This window comes from Paramisgurnus dabryanus, chromosome 22, assembly GCF_030506205.2.
Source record: "Paramisgurnus dabryanus chromosome 22, PD_genome_1.1, whole genome shotgun sequence".
Lineage (NCBI taxonomy): Eukaryota > Metazoa > Chordata > Actinopteri > Cypriniformes > Cobitidae > Paramisgurnus > Paramisgurnus dabryanus.
This window is the reverse complement of record NC_133358.1, coordinates 1,921,475-1,942,271: the sequence shown is the minus strand read 5'-3', so window position 1 is coordinate 1,942,271 and position 20,797 is coordinate 1,921,475. Positions and strand designations below refer to the sequence as shown.

The 20,797-nt window shown below is 44.2% G+C and overlaps 1 protein-coding gene across 1 annotated transcript in view; it reads right to left on the bottom strand.

The window, feature by feature from the left end:
* LOC135777775 (receptor-type tyrosine-protein phosphatase H-like) overlaps positions 1 to 20,797 on the bottom strand; it is a 56,047-nt gene that overhangs the window by 24,067 nt on the left and 11,183 nt on the right. Inside the window, exons 3-7 of the mRNA XM_065288007.2 lie at positions 7,426 to 7,692; positions 7,041 to 7,319; positions 3,992 to 4,261; positions 3,284 to 3,517; positions 2,942 to 3,193 (exon numbers count right to left, since the gene is read on the bottom strand). Of these exons, the coding sequence (XP_065144079.1) occupies positions 2,942 to 3,193; positions 3,284 to 3,517; positions 3,992 to 4,261; positions 7,041 to 7,319; positions 7,426 to 7,692 (1,302 nt within the window). The remainder of the gene's footprint in view (positions 1 to 2,941; positions 3,194 to 3,283; positions 3,518 to 3,991; positions 4,262 to 7,040; positions 7,320 to 7,425; positions 7,693 to 20,797) is intronic.

The window sequence follows — 20,797 nt, the reverse complement described above, 5'->3', positions numbered from 1 at the left end:
CCTCGGGTAGTTTTTGGTGTATCCATTTTGGTGTATTTTACTTGGCTAAATTTCCAAACTCGCTATCAAAAACAAACTGCTGTGCGTTAAGGTCAAAGGTTCACCGGGCGCTGCACACATTGGCCAAAGAAAATCACCTGTTTGGGCCTCATGATATTTGAGACTAAAATATATATTTTTAAATTATTATTTAATTCCCTTTTTAACAACATGAAAATACTTTTCAAAAATGACTTAAATATAAAAATTACAGACATTTCTTGGGGGTGCTGGGCGGGTGCTATGTATATTATAGCCGGAGCTACAGCACCACCTAGCTCCTCCCTGGCGCCGCCACTGCTCCTAACAATCTCTAAGAAAGATAATGCATCCCAACCCGCATACTTATCTACTTATCCACTATTCTATGCTATTTACTAGTAGATAAATAGTGTAAGTAGTGTGCTCATAATGAAAACACCAAAAAAGAAAGGGTACTTAAGTACCCCAATAATTCAACTGAAAATATAATGTGTGCAACGCTGGACATTTCATGCACTCAATGGTCGCAGCTTTGCTTACATAACGAAAGAGAGGCGGGACTATCAGATGCCGTAGGAGCAAAGTTTACCGGTGGAGATGGTTTCACAAAACATTGACATTAAAAGAACCGTGTACAAATAGATTGCCTTTGAATTTGTGAAACAGTCCATTTATCTGCTCACTTTTCTGCCGCTCTCATCTCATGTAATACTGACAGCCCTGCTGAAAAAAACAATATACCAGCAAGACCAGCATATGTTGTGTTTTGGTGCTGGTTTGCTAGTGAACACCAGCTAAACCAGCATCAGCACCAGCATTAGCACCAGCTAAACCGGCACCAAACCAGCATTAGCACCAGCTAAACCAGCACCAAACCAGCATTAGCACCAGCTAAACCAGCACCAAACCAGCATTAGCACCAGCATCCAAACACCTGAAAACCGGCATATGTTGTGTTTTGGTGCTGGTATGCTGGTGACCACCAGCTAAACCAGCATAGACCAGCATAGTTCCCATGTGTTGGTTTCAGCAGGGAGAAGAGCTCATTGTGTCCTGTATGTGTTCAAAGTGCTAAGCCAACTCTACGTAGGGTGGCCATTCGTGCCAGTTCCGCCGGACACGTCCCGAACATGTTTTCGGGTTTGTTCTCCGGAAGTCGCGTTGGTCGACTGCATACGTCATCAAGGTTTAATATTTCGGGTTTAATTTCAGAAAAGCAACCGTTACATTTCAAGGTAAGAATAAAACTACAATGATTGTATGTCTTAAAAGAAATAAATCTTAATTTTCTAATGTATTTTAACTGAAATGTGAGAACCTCGATGACGTATGCAGTCGAGAAACACGACTTCCAGAAGACGAACCCGAAAACATGTTTGGGACGTGTCCGGCGGAACTGGCACGAATGGCCACCCTAACTCTACGGCATCATTAAAACTGAGTCTCAATTTGAGAGTTGAAGTGATCAATTTGTGTATGACAAAACTCAACAACCAGAATGTGTAACACTTCATTTTACTAGAGTTGTTTCTTTGTGTTGGGCTGCTTTACGGGGAGTTTATTTACCTGCAAAATAAATGTGTCTGCTTCTCATGGTATGCAACGTAGTGTGGAGCAACCTTAATGTTTTCAGGTGTTTGTCATTCCTCATTACTCTTTTGGTAGATATCATCCATGAACTCTCCTACAGAATGATGTGGCCATTTGAAATGTGGCTTTGAATGTTACTCTTGAACTGTCTGGCTGGCTTTGCAACATTTTTACAGCTCTGACACCCATCCAGAATTAACAAAGACACATATACAGTACCTATATATGTAATGTTGCAGCAAACCCCCTTTTAAATACTATTATGGTGTTTTCTTAACTTAAGAGATTTGTTGCATCTGTGAACAAGCTTTGATTCATTTCTAACTGAAGAACACGAACTGTCAAAGAGAACAGGACATTTTTAGATAGAACTGTAAATCTAATACATGTGTTTAAAGAAAATAAAACATTTAATAGCGAATGCTAACTGGTAAATATGACATCCTTAGTTTTTATTTCTTTTTTTAATTTTTCTACCAGTTGTATTTTGATCTGCCAACTATTTTTCCTCGCAATTTTAATGTCGGTTGCGAATTTCATGGCCAACCAGTTGTCTAGATATCAAAAATAAAGAAATAAAGGTGCAAACAGTGTCACTGGGCCGGCCGCAGTACCCTTTCAAAAGCTACACCTTTTTACTTAAAGGGTGTATATTAAAGATACATACTGGTATGTCAAAAGCATGTCACTCATTATAATCTCTTTAAAGAGTAACTAAACCCCTGGTCAGAGCCTGACTCCACCCACTGCAATATTTGAAAAATGCAAGAAAAGTGGGCAGATCCCAACGGAGATGGGACGAACTTAAAGTGTGTGGTGAGATCGTAACAAGGGCGTGGTGAGCTTGAACCTGCTTACGTTACGAGTTATTTCTTGGACCCAACACCCAATAGGAAAATTCAACTGCAGTAGCCACCGTTCAACCTGAAGAGGGCAGCACTCAGACGTTTTTACACCATATATTGTAGTACTGAAACACTTCATATCCAAATGTCAAAAAACTTACTAAAATCAATGAACAGCACTAATAAAGCATCATTCTTACAGATCATTAACTAAAAAAAGTCGGTTTAGGGTTTAGTTACTCTTTAAAGAGAACTATACCAGTGAAAACTTTGTTCCCTTATTTCTGACAGTGAAGTAGCATCTAAGACGTGTTATATGATGTTTCAGGTGTCCTCTACACATGACGACTGGGGTGCACTGTAATCTACTAGTTACAGAATAATCACAAACTGAAAACATCAAACCTTGAGATCTCTTTCTACATTACATTACATTACATTATATTCAGATGCATGTAGAAAGACTCTTGCTCTGGTTATTTTACCTGCTGGGTCAGTTTGACAGTTGACTGATACTGTAGGACCCATCCTGTCATCAGAGAATGATGTCGCTGACACTTTGTACCACTTTGCAACTTGCAGTCCCTTTACCTCCAGTTTACTCTCAGATTGGTTGAAACTTTTTCCTGCAACATCCACCTGCACTTTATCCACAATTCCAGATGTGTCCCACACCACAGCCAGACCATATCCCCCAGAGATGTGATTACAGTGCAGACTAGATACACTATTAGGATCTAGATTAAAAAAGTGACACAGATTAGACCAACAAATAATATGTACTTGTTTATCAACAGCACAGTTCAACACAGAGCACATAAACTCACCTAATGTCAAAGTTTTTGAGCATTGTAGATGCTTCTGTGACTCTAAGTCATACCACAGTAAAACAGTGTATTTTGCGCCAGGGTCAAGCTCTGTAAGATTCACGTGATTTTGCTCAAAAGTTCCTTTCACTTCACCGCCGGTGCTGTTTCTAGCTGTGACATCTGTGCTGCCATTCACTTCAGCTTTTATTGATGAGTTGGTGACTTGCCAGTCAAAGAGTTCACAGTCAATAGCTTCAGAAAACACAACAGTGGTGTTCATTTCACAGAGCATTGGAGTCTTGATCTTATCCACTTGTTAAGTGATGAAATAAAAATACCATTTCAGGGTCCAAGCCTTTACTCGCTTCATGTGAGATTACAATCTCAACAGCCGCTTACAAGCTGTATTTATTCATATCAGACATTTTAGCTATCTTTTTATTAACTCTCGGTATACACTACATTATACAGGCTCAGCATATCCCAGGCAACAATACTTGAACAATTCATAAAAGATGAATTACTTTCTGGCCATCTGGGATTTTAGTATGGCGATAAATGTTAGGATCATGATTTTTTGGGAGTTTAACACCGCACTGTGAGTGTTTATTAGTACAGTTTGTTGTTCGCTTAAGGCATCTGATGGAGCATTTGGACCCAGAAGTTTGCATCAGACTTAATAAGCGGATAGATTTAAAAAGTGGTCTCAAAAGTTATTTAACTTACTGGTGACATGCGTAAAGTTGTATCCTGCACTCTTGGTGTCTTTTACCACAGTAAAGAGAGTAAATTTATATTCTGTTCCCGGGGTGAGATTGGATAGATTATATTTAATAACGTCATCATTGTTATCTCCAGAAAAATGTTCCATCTCTTTTCCATCACTTTGACTCAAAGTGTAGTTGTAGATGTTGTTTTTGTTCAGCTTATCCCATTCAATAGCCAAATATGTCTGTGAGCGATCTGTCACTCTCACCTGAGTTACTTCAGATAGAGCTGTGGATAAAGAGTTTTTACATTTTAAAACACATACTGCATTTTTAATTTTTATAGGAACGATTCCTGTTAGACTTAGAGCTACTAAATTAGAGCACCCTTAATTAAATGACAGTAAACACTCAAAAAGGTATAATCTATCCCAAACCCACCAACATATATTTAAACGGAAAGATGGGGAAAACACATTTTTTTCTTATTTATAATTGAGTAGTTTTTATTTTCTTTGTCATTTTATGAATTAAATGTAGTTCTAAACGTAGGTTTGGGAGGAGCCTAAACATTCAGGCCTGTCAATCATCATTATGGGCGAATATAACTGTGCATTCAGACCGCCACCAGCGAGAGCGTCAAAGTGGCCGGAAGTCATTCATTTTCAATGAGAGCCGGCGGCGAGCTCCGGCGAGCAGCGGCGCGTTCAGGTACAGTGTGAGCGTCGAGCAGAGTTGAAATCAGCTCAACTTTATGGTAATGAGATATGACGCGGTTCGGCGGCAACCAATCGGAAGGCGGAAATGTTCACCGGCAACCAATCGGAAGGCGGAAACCCCGCCTGAGAGGAGTTCAGAGAATGCATTCGAGCTTCAGAGCGTCCACTACAACTTTTCTTTAGCGTCGTTGTCAGGGCAGCCAGAGCTTTTATTGACGCTCTCTCCGGTGGCGGTCTGAATGCACAGTAAGGCAGCCTCTAGGCCTCAGCAATTCTTTCTGCATCCCTCCTCCTACACATCTCCTTCTTCACTTCTTCTTTTCTTCCTCTGTGCAAATCTGTTGCGGGGTGGCGGGGTGTTGAAATTGGGGGCTTGAGCCCTGGCCTCAGGTTCGGTCTCTCTGAAGGTGCAGAGCTCCATGCGAGGACAGAAAGCCAAGTTCGTTTACCACTAATAATCATTAAGACTAAATGCGCAGGCGAACTAATGAAATGTACGTTTAATTGTTTAATATCTTATAACACAAGGTTTTTCAAACTGAGGTCCGCAAACCCCTGGTGATTTACAAGGAAAATTGCAGAGGGTTCGTGAGTTGAAGCAAAATTCAAAGAAATCTAAATACATATATACACAAAATATATATTTTATTTGTTCAATCTGAATGTAACCATGAACAAAACAGTATGGGGTGGTTTCCCAGACAGGGATTATCTTAAACCAGGACTAGACCTTATATATAAGTTTGAACAAACATGCCTTACTAAAACATTACTCGTGTGCATTTTTAAGGCAAAACAAAGGACACTGATGTATTTTAAGGTATGTTAGTGGAAGTTGTTTTTGGTTTGGGCAGCTCTTACATTTATTGTAGTCTAGGACTAGGATCAAAATCAGAAAACGAAGGAGCTCATGCAAAATACGTGTTATGTACCAATAAAACAAATTACTAGATAAAGGTCGAATAACAGTTCACTAGCTTAGCTGCGCATTCAGTCTAGTGCAGTGGTTTTCAAACTGGGGGCCGTGAGATGGTGCCAGGGGGGCCCCAGTTTTATGACATTTTATGAAATACATTATCATGAATTCTGTGTAATTAAACCTAAAAAAATAAGGCTACTAAGTAAAAGCACTACTTTTTTGTATAATTTAAAGTTTTTTTTATTAAAATATTGAGTTTTAGAATGTTTTTTGTCACAAATTTTCTTTGGGGGGCCGCGAAGGAATGCACCGTACACAAGGGGGGCCACACGCTGAAAAAGTTTGTGAACCACTGGTCTAGTGAATGATGGTAAATGAACTTGGCTTGCTGTCCTCGGAGGGAGCTTGAACCCTAAGCTCAGCTCGAGCCCCAAGTTCAAATCCCCCCTGTAGTAAGACTGTGCGGAGAGAGGAATGAGCAAAACAAAGGAGGAGATTAAGAGAGGAGGAGGAGGGATGCATCGTCACTGTGAAGGCGTGGAGATTGACTCGATTAAATAGGCTCTCAGAATGATTGGCGGGACTGAATGTTTAGTCTTCTTCTGAACCTACATTTAGAACTTCATGTAATTACTACTGATACAAATGAAAAGTAAATGTTTTTGAATGCAAATATGCTATTCATTTATTGAAATATTTACTTATATAATCTTAGGGGGTACTCTGGTAGTAAATAATTTAGGTCAAGGTGGTTCGGCTGACAAAAAAGTGTATAAACCCCTGCTATAACATCATCAAAATCATTGTAATTGCTAGTCAATTATTTGATTAAACTTTTTTTGTGTGTCATTCACTGCAACAGCCAAATGACTTTGTGCGACCTACCTTCCCGACCCACAGTTTGAAAACCCATACTCTAATCACATGTCAGCCAACCTAATGTCATGCAAAAGGAATGACAAGCAAATTATGTTTTGTCTAAAAATCTGAATCACTTTAAAGTCAATTCAATAAAGTTTATAGTCTTGTACTGAACTGTGTACTGATGAAACGGTATTTTAAATTTGGGGATGGGGCGTGTCCAGTGACACGACAAAGTTGGAAAAACCTTTAACTTTATGAAAATAATGAGCGACTTTCAGGAGCGACTACTTATTGGAGTAAAACCTGGAGTTCACATCATCTATCTTTCATCAGTTACTTCAGTAAAGGGTTACTCATTTGTGTAGAAGTGTTACTAGGACACTTCCTAATGACCTCATTAAAAGAGATGGGTGACACACAGTGGCTGGTAGTTTGCACGCAAAATAAGAAAGAATTAGTCATAAACATTCATATACATAACAGATGGGATATTTTCTAACTCAACAACTGCAACAAATTTTCATAAATTCTGTTATGCGGTCCAGAGTTCATATAAAGAGACTTACTTGTCGAGTTGGTGAAGTTAAATCCTTTACTTCTCAAGTCATCAAATATGGTGTAGAGAGTGAAGCTGTAATTTGTTGCAGGAATTAAACCTGATATATTACATTCTACTGTAGAATTCCCGTCTGGAATTATAATAATGGTTTCCACCCCTGATTCATTTCTGTATTCCAGAGAGTAGTTATATGTGCTGTCGTCTCCATTTGTTACAATCCTCCATTGTAAGATCAAATAACTGTCATTACGGTTCACCACAGACACTTCAGCAACATTGGATGGGACTGAAACAAATGACGGCACATGATAACATTTTTTTACTTACTGGTCACTGTACAGATAGATTGTTATAGATCTGAATAACTGAATTAAAGATATATTCAGACTCACTGGTCGCACTGGAGAAGTTATATCCACTGCTTCTCACTGTTTCATACACAGTGTAGAGAGTAAATGAATATTTAGTCCCAGGAGACAGCAGACGGACTTCATATGTCACTTTAGCACTATTTTCTAGGGCACTGATGTCAGACTCTGCTCCATTGCTGTTTTTTAGCACATAAGAGTAATTCTTGTTTCCATTGACTATATCCCACTGTAATTTAATTTCAGTCTCTGTTTGGTCAATCGCTGTAATGTCATCAACATTAGGAGGAGCTGAGAAAAGAGAGAAATGCATAAGAATTAATTATTGAAAAAAAAATCAATATTTTTTTGTTTGCATTCTGATGTTAAATGAAATGTATATTCCAGTTGTTTTCACTGGCAACAATTGTTGCATATGAAATAACCCTGAACACACCTATAGCTGTATTTAAAAAAATCTGGTCAAATAAAACCATATGTCCTTTTATGCCAGACTCTTATCCTAAACTACAAGACTAATGTACCAACTTTAGAACTATACAAAGTTTACAGCAGCTGGTTTGAACATCTACCTTAACTAACTGTCACTGTTCCTGTAGAGGAACACCTAGGTTTACTTCAATATTTTGGATGTAAATGTTTATTGAATCATGACAAACTATATATTTTTGGAAAGTCTAAGCCTCTAGAATACATATTTCAGCAGTGTTTTATAAAATAAATTATGTAGGGAGAGTAATTAATTACTTTATGAGGAGAGTGTGCTTCAAAACATTTATGTCCTGCTAAATGTCATTGTCCCACTGGTGGGATGCCTACAATTACTTCAGTGTTTTGCATATGAATTCTTATCCAATCATGACAAACTGTATATCAATGGAAAGCTCTAAGAGTGTAGTTTTTATTTGTCATCATCATTTTGGGAAAATATTGACATAGTGTGAGTCATTTTCTAAAAGGTCACGGGCCCTCACGCGGGCCCACATTGTTTTTACATATTTATAACACTAATACCCTATTCTAAACCTAAAAATCTTGACAAACTATATATCTTTGGAAAGCTCTAAGAGTGTAGTTTTCAAATTTCATCACAATTCTTGGAAAATTATGACGTAGTCAGAGTCAGTTTCTAAAACGTCACGGGCCACAGGTGGACCCAATTTGTTTTTACATATGTATAGCACTAATACCCTGTTCTAAACCTAAAAAATCTTGTCAAACTATATATCTTTGGAAAGCTCTTAGAGTGTAGTTTTCATATTTCATAAAAATTTTGGGAAAGAAATGACGTAGTGAGAGTCAATTTCTAAAAGGTCACAGGCCAACATGTAGGCCCAATTTGTTTTTACATATGTCTAACACTAAACCCCTACTGTAAACCTAAAAAATCTTGATAAACTATATATCACTGGAAAGCTTTCAGAATGTAGTTTTTATATTTCAAGGTCATCTGATGATAGAAATAATGTTGTGAGGAATTGTAGGACAAATGAACAAAAACCGGAGGCACATGCCAAACACAAAAACAAGGCATGAACCTCCACACAAGGCCAGGGACTGCCAGAACTCTGCCACCATGACAAAATACAAATTTAACAAGACTTCAAGGCAGAGTCCTGACAGTAGCCCTCCGTCAAAGCACGCCACCTGGCGTCCAAAAAGGGAACACACAAGACAAGAGAACATGACAGATAATAAACATGACAAGACTAGAACAAATCAGACTAAAACTTAACAAAAGGTGCTAAAAACAAAACTTATCAAACACTCTGAAGTCCACAAAATACTCAAAACAACAGTCCAAGGGGGTGCGGGGCGAGGGCACAGGAAAGGCCACGCAGACCTCACTGGCTTAGGCCGTTCAGACACAAACATCACAGACTGGGTTGACGGCGCGGGATGCGCGGGCTCCGGCTGCGCGGGATGCGCGTAATGCGCGGGCTCTGGCTGCGCGGAATGCGCGGGCTCCGGCTGCACGGGATGCGCGGAATGCGCGGGCTCCGGCTGCGCGGGCTGGGTCGGTTGCGCGGACTCGGTGGGTGGCGCGGACTGCGCGGACTCGGTCATCCCGTAGGCCGAGGCAAACTGGACAGCGGCCAGTCCAAGGATCGGCCCGGACAAGGCAGCCAACCCTTCAAGGTCCGGATCGGACTCAACGACGGCCTGCCATAGATCGGCAAAGAGCCGCACTCGAGCCCGCCTGGTCAGCCAATCTGAGACAGGGCGCACCGCGACGGGCAGCAGGACAAACATTGTAGCAGACCCCGGAACCGTCGCTGGGTTCAATCTTGGCAGGTTCATCTGTGAGGGATTGTAGGACAAATGAACCCAAGAGCAGACGATGTCGGGGAAAAACAGAAAACACTTTATTCTTTCACAAAAACAAAAACCCACTAGGGGGTACAAAACATGAAACACCAAACTCTGACATATAACACTAAACTCTGACAGGATAACTAGACTTCTCTTGAACACCAACACAGGAAACAGAACACAATGAACCTGCACAGAACTAAAGATACACTGACATTAAATAGAAGAAACCAAACAAGATAACGAGCGGGAACAGGTGATGCAAGAAAACCAATGATTACTAATAAGCAGGAGAACGAGGGGGCGGGGTCACAGGACAAGACACCGGAGGCACATGCCAAACACAAAAACAAGGCATGAACCTCCACACAAGGCCAGAGACTGCCAGAACTCTGCCACCATGACAAAATACAAATTTAACAAGACTTCAAGGCAGAGTCCTGACAAATGTAGTGACAGTTTTTAGTTACATGACCCCACCCCCCATAGGGATGCATATTAATTTTATATATTCATAATTCTTATATCATATTATAAATCTTCAAAAATGTTGACAAACTATATATCATTGGAAAGCTCTAAGAATGTAGTTTTCATATTTCAAAACATTTTAGCAGTTATAATAATGCAGTGACAGTATTTTATCAATTTGTGACAAGAGAATGCAGCAAATCGTTGACATCTAATGAATTTAACTCATTTTTTTATTAATATTGGGGAAAATATTGCCGAATCAATTGAGGTACCTACCACAAATCAAACTGCTGCCTATAGAATGGATAGTAGAATAATGCAGTCCATGTTCCTATGTGAGGTTATGGAAAATGAAATTACATCTATTGTTAGTGGATGTGAAAATAAAACATCTACCGACAGTGACGGACTGGATATGATTATTGTAAAAAGGACCATTGACTGCATTATAAAGCCTTTGACTTTTATCTTTAATTTGTCTATACACTCAGGTGTTTTTCCTGAGAAGATGAAGGTTGCCAAGGTTGTTCCTCTTTTCAGTAAGGGTGATGTACATTATTTTGATAACTATAGACCAGTGTCATTGCTTTCCCAGTTCTCTAAAATCCTTGAAAAGTGGTTTGCTCAAAAACGTACTATTTTTTTAAAAAAACATAAATTAATTACAGAAAAACAATATGGCTTTAGAGCAAAAAGATCAACTGCTTTGGCATTAATTGAGCTTACAGAAAAAATTACATCTGCAATTGAGAAGAGGCAACATATAATGGGGGTCTTCATCGATTTAAGCAAAGCATTCGACACTATAAATCATAGTTTACTATTGTCAAAATCATACAATTATGGCATTAGGGGTCTAGCTTATAAATGGCTTAATAGCTATCTTAATAATAGGCAGCAGTTTGTTCAAATTAATGGTCTAAGATCTGAGTTAAAAGAAATAAGATGTGGAGTTCCACAAGGGTCCGTTTTAGGCCCATTACTTTTTATTTGTTTATTAATGATCTCTGTGAAGTGTCTGAGGTGGTACAGTTTTTGATGTTTGCTGATGATACCAACATTTTTTGTTCTGGAAATAATTTGTTAGAAATTATAGAAAACATAAGTTCAGAAATGGGAAAAATTAAGCTGTGGTTTGATAAAAATAAACTATGTTTAAATTGGGAAAAAACTAAATACATGATTTTTGGTAATTGTAAAAAGAAGGAAGAGGTAAGAATATCAATTCAAGGAAATTATATAGAACGAGTTAATGAGATAAAATTCTTAGGTGTTATTTTGGATGAAAAATTGAATTGGAAAGATCACATAGTATATATTAAGAATAACATTTGTAAAAGTATTGGGGTCTTATATAAAATTAAAGATGTTTTAGATTACTCTACGTTGCTGATGTTGTACAATTCCCTAATTCTTCCATATTTTGGTTACTGTATAGAAGTCTGGGGTAATACATACCTGACCAACACAAAACCTCTTTTTTTGTTACAGAAAAAAGCTTTAAGGATTATTAATAAGTTATGCTATAGAGAACACACCAATAGTTTATATGTAAAATCTGGACTTCTAAAATTTAATGATCTGGTTGATTTGAAGATTTTGACTTTTATGTGGAAAGCTAAGCAGAGAGTTTTGCCTATGGATATACAAAATTTATTTACTTTGGTATCAGAAGATTATGGCCACAGAAGGCAGTATTATTTTAAAATTAATTTTGCACGTACCACACAAAAGCAGAGGTGTTTGTCCATTTATGGAGTTAAATTGTGGAATACCTTGGACTATGAACTGAAATGTTGCAAAAGTGTTTGTAAATTTAAGAACCTGTATAAGAAAAATATTCTGGAAGGTTATAAAAAAAAAGATGACTAATATGATTAAGAGGATGATAATTAAATGTAAAGATAGGTGGTATATTTTTTTTTTTTTTTTTTTTTGGTGGTTGTGGTAAGGAGTGGGGTTGACTTATTTATGTAGTTTCTTTCTTTATTTTTTGTTTTGTTTTGTTTTGTTTTGTTTTGTTTTTTGTTTGACTCTGTAGGCATAAGTGACAGGTATTATAAGATTTTCTTCTTCCTGTTTCTTTTCTTTTTTTCGTTCATGTATGATATGAATGAATGAGATGAAATAAATAACACTAAACATCTAGTGGCCGTTGTTGGTAAAACCACTAAAAGTGTTACACAAACCTCATTTTTTGTGATTTTAACTTAAAATTTGGATCACAACTGCTTGAGACATATGGCCTCATGTTTACATTATTACTTTTGTGAAACATTTTCATTTTTATAATTTTAATTATCAAATTAGTATGTTATTGCATTATTTTTAATTATTATAATAAATTTAAACTGCTATAACAATTTTTCTGTTAAATATTTTCACATCCAGAAACATCAGTGGAAAACCTTACATTGTCTTCTTTAAAACAAGACCAAGATTAGTCTTTTAGACCAAAAAATGCCAAAGTTATATTACTTTGAAGCTGCACATCAACTTTTCACCCCCCACTCAAAAGGGTGGAGTGACGGGTAAGTGGTTAAGCACAGATGTAGTAGATGCTTCACCCTGGTTTCACAGAGGCTCTTTCACACTGAGCGTGATTCAATAAAGTGACGCTCCATCAGCTTAGTCAACAAATTCACGTGTATTGCCCTGCTCACTGTATTGCCCTTACAACACTGGTAACAAAGTATTGTACTTATCAACCACATGGGGGAACCGGGAGCAAAGTGTTGCTTTAAACAATTTTAAATCATGGGAGATCACAGAAATAGGGACAGTGTTAACCGATTTTTAACAACATAATCCTTAGAACGCACACACTGGATGATTCGACCACACCAACAGACCACACAGGTGATGACTGTAGATGTCAAACTAAGAGAGATCTTAAAGAAACGCGGTATCAAATGTCACGGCCAAGGGGCTGGCGCTACTGTGCTAAGCCACGCCCCTTCTCAACTTCCACCTCGAGGAGGTCCCCAAAGCCAACCCAATGACCAGACAACACGAGAAACAGGTAAGTATTAAAACAATCTTTATTAAATATTTAAAAGGTAGTAGGGAAATGGGGAAGGGAAATTAAAACTAATGTCTATCTCTGCCCTCCAGGTGGGCCACGGACAGGGAACAAGGGGGCAACGGAATGTCCAGGACACTGAAGACCACGGGGGGGGGGGGCGTAGGACTCAGGCTCCAACCTGGTCTAGACTACCCGTGGCGCGCTCCTTTGTCCTCCTGGAGGCAGAATCAAAACTGGATGAGTGTTGTAGTTCTTTATTTAAGCTGCGTACCTGGGTCTCCCTGGTGTGGGCTCTTCCTCGCGTTTTCACAATGTTTCGTCGAGTCACTCAATGTTTCTCCTTTCTTCTTTACAGGTAACAATCCGTTGCTCCTCAGAGTAATCACTCTCTCTCCTCTTCTTCCACAGGTATCGACGTAAGTACAGGTCTCACTCTGTTGCTCGTTAGAATAATCACTCTCTCTCTCCTCTTCTCTCCACAGGTCTCGACATAAGTACAGGTCTCGTTCTGTTACTCCTCAGAATAATCACTCTCTCTCCTCTTCTCTCCACAGGTATCGACTTGGACACAAAGCACAGTTAGTTTGCTTCACAATGGCTCTCACCTCTTGGCTGGGCTCAGCGTACCGTAAGTACAGGTCTCGTTCTGTTACTCCTCAGAATAATCACTCTCTCTCCTCTTCTCTCCACAGGTATCGACTTGGACACAAAGCACAGTTAGTTTGCTTCACAATGGCTCTCACCTCTTGGCTGGGCTCAGCGTACCGTAAGTACAGGTCTCGTTCTGTTACTCCTCAGAATAATCACTCTCTCTCCTCTTCTCTCCACAGGTATCGACTTGGACACAAAGCACAGTTAGTTTGCTTCACAATGGCTCTCACCTCTTGGCTGGGCTCAGCGTACCGTAAGTACAGGTCTCGTTCTGTTACTCCTCAGAATAGTCACTCTCTCTCTTCTTCTCTCCACAGGTATCAACTTGGACACTGAAACACAGTTATTTGACTTTGGATGATGCTCACCTCTCAGCTAGACACAGCACACCGTAAGTACAGGCTCCTTCGATCTCTCCCCAGGTTATTCACCTTCTCTGTCCTTCCCTCCACAGGTATCCGTGGACAGTGCACAAAAAGGACTCCTGTCTTTCTTTACTTCACTTCAGTCAGAGCGGCGATGGATAATGTGGCCCAGCTGATAATGTCGTCGTTGTGTCTGCTTCAGTAAAAGAAAAACCTCCACTTGGCTCACCCACCACGCTCTAATAGGGGTAGGGCCGCTCTCTTTCTCCTGAAGAGAGTTCTAGCATACACCAGGTCAGTATAACAATCACTTGCGTTTGCTCTAGTACTCACAGCGTTTGTTGATTTAAATATCCCCTTTCACTTCGTCTCAATCTGTCATGCGTTCGTTCTTCTCGTCACCTTTAAGGTTTGTAATGTCCTCAACATTCACTGTTCAGCCTGTGAGAGAGAGAGAGTTTAACAGCCACAAAACATAGCGTACCAGCGGGCACAACACAGTGCTTACACACACCCAAAGGGAACTCCTGACTGTGAATAAACTCAGCCTTATATACTGCTGTGTTCAACGTGTCTTCCAATCATTGCCCGCTGTTTCTAACTAGGCACAGGTGCATCGAATTTCCCAATCTTCTCCGTTACGGCGCTACCGGAAGTCCGGTGTTCGGTTCTTCCGGTCTGGGCGGAAACACTTCCGGGCGGAACCAAACTTTCCCAACTTTGGTTCCGCCCCCTAAAAGATCGTCACCTTGTGACATCCTCCCCCGCCAATGCGTTCTAGTCCCTAGAACGTCTTCGAGTCGTCCACTCACCGTAACGGGCGGGAGGTCGACCTCGGTTCTCCCGCTGGGACCGCCTTAAAGGCGAATCGGGCTCGGCCGGTTCAGGGGCCGCTTCTGGTTCTCTCGGGGCGACCGGAGGTTGTGTTACCACGGGTCGTCCTGGTATCACAGCCCACCCTCCAATCCAGGGGGCCGTCGGTACGGGCTCCGTGGGAGTTTCTTCCACAGCTTCGGGGTAATTTGGGCAGGGGCGGATCATATTGCGGTGTACCACCCGCTCTGGGCCCGGCTTGCCCTCAGGCCGGATGGGATATACCGGCTGTCCCGGTCTCTGCTGCCTACAGACCACATAGGGGGTGGACTCCCATCGGTCGCTCAACTTGCCCTTCCCTTGCCGACGATTATTCCGTACCACAACCCTCTCACCTGGCAACAGGGGGGCGTCTCGGGCGGTTCGGTCATACAGTCGCTTATTCTTTTCCCCTGTCGTCCGAATCCTTCTTGACACCTGTTCATAGGCGTAGTGTAGTCGTTGATGGTGACGTCCCACCCACTCGGTCACATTCCCCTCTTCCTGACCTGCTGCAACTCCTAGGACCAGGTCAATGGGCATACGCACGTGCCTGCCAAACATCAGATAGGTCGGGGCATACCCCGTCGTACTATGTATGCTATTATTGTAAGCTTGGAGAAGGTTTGGTAAGGCACTCACCCAATCACTCTGCTGCCGTTGGTCCAGGGTCCCCAATAACCCCAATAGGGTCTGGTTGAACCTCTCGCAGCCACCGTTGCCTTGGGGATGATATGACGTTGTATGGGTTTTTGTACAACCGTACAGCTGGCATAATTCCCGGATCACTCTAGATTCGAAGTTGGCTCCCTGGTCAGAATGTAAGAACTCTGGGCACCCAAACGTCTGAAGGACGACCCGCCATAAGGCTGTGGCGGTAGTGTTTGCTGTCTGGTCGAGCGTAGGGACTGCCCAGGCATACTTGGTGAACAAATCCATGATTACCAAGATATTCTGGTATCGATCTTGAGGCCGGCCCAGCGTCAGGAAGTCCATCGCCATGATGTGCAGGGGAGCCTTTGCGTGGATAGGCACCATGGGTGCTCGAGCCTCTCGCCTAGACTTGAACAGCAGGCACCTAGGGCACGCTTAGATCAGGCCGTGTACCGAGGCTTCCAGCCCTGGCCAGTAGAAGAACCTGCGCAGCAGAGACACAGTTCTCTCTTGGCCTTGATGTCCTGACTGATCATGGTATGCTGTAACTAGTGCTGTCACCTGGTCTGTCGGTACCACGATCTGGCGCACCTCCTCCCCCAGCTTTGGATCACTGATCTTCCTGCACAACACTCCTTCTTGCAACTCCAGCCTGTCCCATTGTCCCAACAGCCGCCTTCCAACATCAGTCTGGGCCACTCGCTCGGCCGGTGTCGGCCATTGGCCTTGCTTCACCCACTCTCGCACTTGACAAATGTCCCGGTCCTGGGCCTGTCTCTCTGCCCACCGGCGGGGGTCCCACCCCCAGTTTTCTGGCACGGTTTCTGGTCGACTTCCTGGGGCGTCCACTGCCCCCACCATGTAGCCTTCCTCACAGCGAACTGCATCAGGGTCGGCCCGGTCCCTTGAGCCTTCTGTCTCCTGTAACCTGGAGAGCACATCTGCATTCGTGTGCTCCCGCCCAGGGCGATACTGGATCTGGAGGTCATAGTTAGCTAGCTGGGCCACCCACCGCTGCTCCACGGCACCTAGTTTCGCCGTCTGCAAATGTACTAAGGGGTTATTGTCAGTAATCACCGTTACCTTGGCACCCCAAAGGTAGTCCTTAAACTTCTCACTTACAGCCCACTTCAACGCCAACAGTTCTAGTTTAAAGGAGCTGTAGTTCGCGTCGTTTCTCTCAGCGGGGTGGAGGCTCCGACTTGCATACGCGATCACTCGTTCCGCTCCTTCCTGCTGTTGGGCTAACACCGCCCCCAGTCCAAGGTTGCTGGCATCTGTGTATAGAACAAATGGCTTGGAAAAGTCAGCGTATGCTAGGATGGGGGCCTGCAATAGCTCCTGTTTTAGCTTACGGAAAGCCGCCTCGCAGCCCGCGTCCCAGTCAATGGAGGGTGACCCCCGACCTCGGTTCCGACCTGTACCAACTAGTAACTGGTTAAGGGGTTTGGCAATCTTGGAGAAGTCCTTTATAAACCGTCTATAATAGCCCACAAACCCTAGAAAGGATCGTACTTGTCTCACCGTCGTTGGTGCAGTCCACTCCTCCACCGTAGACACTTTCCCCGGATCCACGGCCACCCCTGCTGCACTGACCACATGACCCAGGAAATGAACTTCCCGTCGCAGCAGGTGGCATTTGTCGGGCTGCAGCTTCAAGCCATACTTTTCCATAGCCCGAAAAACTTCCTCAAGGTGCCGGAGGTGAGAGTCGAAATCTGGGGAGTAAACGATTACATCATCCAAGTATACCAAAACTGACTCCATCAACTGACCTCCAAGGCACCGCTGCATCAGGCGCTGGAAAGTGGCTGGAGCGTTACAAAGCCCGAAGGGCATCCGATCCCACTCGAATAGTCCGAAGGGGGTCGTAAAGGCGGTCTTCTCCCGATCTGCTTCGGCCACCTTCACCTGCCAATAGCAACTGGCCAAATCCAGGGTGGAATACCATGCCGACCGCGTGAGGCCAGCCAGAGAGTCTTCAATCCGTGGTAGGGGAAACGCATCCTTCTTTGTCACTAGGTTGAGCTTACGATAATCCACACAAAATCTCCATGCCCCTGTCTTCTTCTGGACGAGCACAATGGGCGCCGCCCACGGGCTACTACTCTCCCGAACGATGCCTCGCCCCAGCATGCCCTGCAGAAGAGTGCGCACTTCGGTGTATAGGGTGGGTGGGATCGGCCGATATCTCTCCCTGCTAGGCCCAGCGTCCCCGGTGGGGATGTGATGTTCCACCACCCCGGTGCACCCATAATCTTCATCATGCGTGGCGAACACATGTTGCCACCTTCGGAGGAGTGCCTGTAACTGTTGTGTCTGCGCCCGTTCTAGGCCCTCTCCCTGTAAGGACTCGCCTCCCAGGTGGGTCGGCACACCCTGTCCAGGCCTTCCTGTTGGGACATCTACCTGTGTCAGGGCCACCTCGATGACAGTGGGGCACACCTGACGAAAGCGGACGTCTCTCTCCTCCCTCACCTGCTGGGGCGCTACCACCGTCAACCGGGCCAGCCGTTGGTGTCGATGTAGGTGCACTGCGTATGGATGTTCGTTCCGCACTCGCACAGGGATCTTCCCACGGTGAACCGTTGCCAGGCCCCGTGCTACCTCCACTTGTGGGCAATCCACGTGGGGTTCGACCAACACCCACTCTTCCGGTCCAGGCCCCCGGGGCGGCACTCGGGCCCACACAATGGCCTCACTCCTAGGGGGAATAGACAAAGCAGATCGACAGGTTACTCTTCCTACCTCTTCTCGGCCCTTACGGGCCTGGTTCATCTGCACCCGTTGGCAATCAGCCACTACACGCTCCCACTTGGGCCTCCCAGCAGGCGCGATCCTTGGGCCCGGCCTAGCCCGAAACAACTCTTCCCAACATTCGGACAGGACATTCATGCCAAACAGAGCTCGGTGGCTACCTAAACATTTATCCTGTACAATGATCACACCTTTCTGGGGGACCATCACCCCGTGGATTTCCAGGTCTGCCAGTAAGTAGCCGAGGTAGGGAATTTCCAGGCCGTTTGTGCCCTTCAGGGTCAACCAGGGGGCCTCCGCTCCATGCGTCCCTTGTCTACCAAACACTTCCCGGGACAGACTTTCAGCAAACAGCGTAACTTGCGAGCCCGTATCCACCAGGCACGAAACCGTCTTGCCACACACTCTTACCTCCGCCGTTGGGCTATGCCCGACCATCTGGCTCCTAGAACCATTTGCTCTCCTAGGGTCTTCTCGAGGGGTCCCGGCCACACGACCCACAGTGGCCGGTCGACTTAAAAACCCCCCTCAGATGCTCTGCGGGGCCCACACTGGCGACTATAGTGACCCGGCTTCTTGCTGCGGTTGCAAATTGGTCTCCCCTGCTCGTCCCACTCAAAACGGGGCCGATTAACATAGTCTGTCCGTCCGGGGGGATCTCGGCCCCTCTCGGAGTACACTCGTTCTCTGGGTACCTGCCTTGGCTCCTCTCGCGCTCGTCCCTGGCGCAACTCCCCCAAGAGGGTTCTAGACAACTCCGACATCTGGTCCCTGACATCTTTGAGAAGTTCCGCCTTCAACATTTGTTTCCAGTCAGGGCCCTCCGGCGGTGCCGGCGTCGCTTCACTGACCACCGCACACACTGGGGGCTCCCCCAACTCGGTCTCGTCGCCTTCTAGAGCTAACGCCTCTTTCTTCAAATCTTCGAACGTGAATCCTGGGTCTCTTCTAAACTGCACTCGTAGGCTCTGCCTCACTGGGCCTTCCTTCATGCCCAACAAGAACTGATCACGCAGCAAGGCTTCCCCGTCTCCCAGCCCATGATCACGTCGGGCTTGTAGTCGTGTAAACTGTTCTCGCAGCCTTAGGGCGAAAGCTCGTATTGGTTGACGGGGACCTTGCTTGCAATTAAAAAATTGAGAGCGGAGGAAGGCTACAGGGGTGTGATCGCCATATTGCTCAGTGAGAAACTGGAATATCGATTGGGCGGTAGCTCGAATAGCTTCGGGGGCGGCCTGTACTTCTCTTCGTGCTTCTCAGTCCAGAGAATTTAGCACGAATTGGAGCCGCTGGACTGCACTAAGGCCCTGCAAATCGGCCAGGTACTCTAACTGGGCTTTCCAATCTGCTAATCGTACCTCAGACTCGGTGCCTCCGTACTTCTGTATCCATGGACTACCCATAAAAACGGGCGTGGCCCGGGGTTGGGCTGCCGGTGCGGGCGTGGCCCGGGGTTGGGCTGCGGGTTCCGCGTTGTCGGTCATTGGGTGACCCTGGTTACTCAACTCGAGGTGGGGCCCTGCCGACTACGCCAAAATCTGTCACGGCCAAGGGGCTGGCGCTACTGTGCTGAGCCACGCCCCTTCTCAACTTCCACCTCGAGGAGGTCCCCAAAGCCAACCCAATGACCAGACAACACGAGAAACAGGTAAGTATTAAAACAATCTTTATTAAATATTTAAAAGGTAGTAGGGAAATGGGGAAGGGAAATTAAAACTAATGTCTATCTCAGCCCTCCAGGTGGGCCACGGACAGGGAACAAGGGGGCAACGGAATGTCCAGGACACTGAAGACCGGGGGGGGACGTAGGACTCAGGCTCCAACCTGGTCTAGACTACCCGTGGCGCGCTCCTTTGTCCTCCTGGAGGCAGAATCAAAACTGGATGAGTGTTGTAGTTCTTTATTTAAGCTGCGTACCTGGGTCTCCCTGGTGTGGGCTCTTCCTCGCGTTTTCACAATGTTTCGTCGAGTCACTCAATGTTTCTCCTTTCTTCTTTACAGGTAACAATCCGTTGCTCCTCAGAGTAATCACTCTCTCTCCTCTTCTTCCACAGGTATCGACGTAAGTACAGGTCTCACTCTGTTGCTCGTTAGAATAATCACTCTCTCTCTCCTCTTCTCTCCACAGGTCTCGACATAAGTACAGGTCTCGTTCTGTTACTCCTCAGAATAATCACTCTCTCTCCTCTTCTCTCCACAGGTATCGACTTGGACACAAAGCACAGTTAGTTTGCTTCACAATGGCTCTCACCTCTTGGCTGGGCTCAGCGTACCGTAAGTACAGGTCTCGTTCTGTTACTCCTCA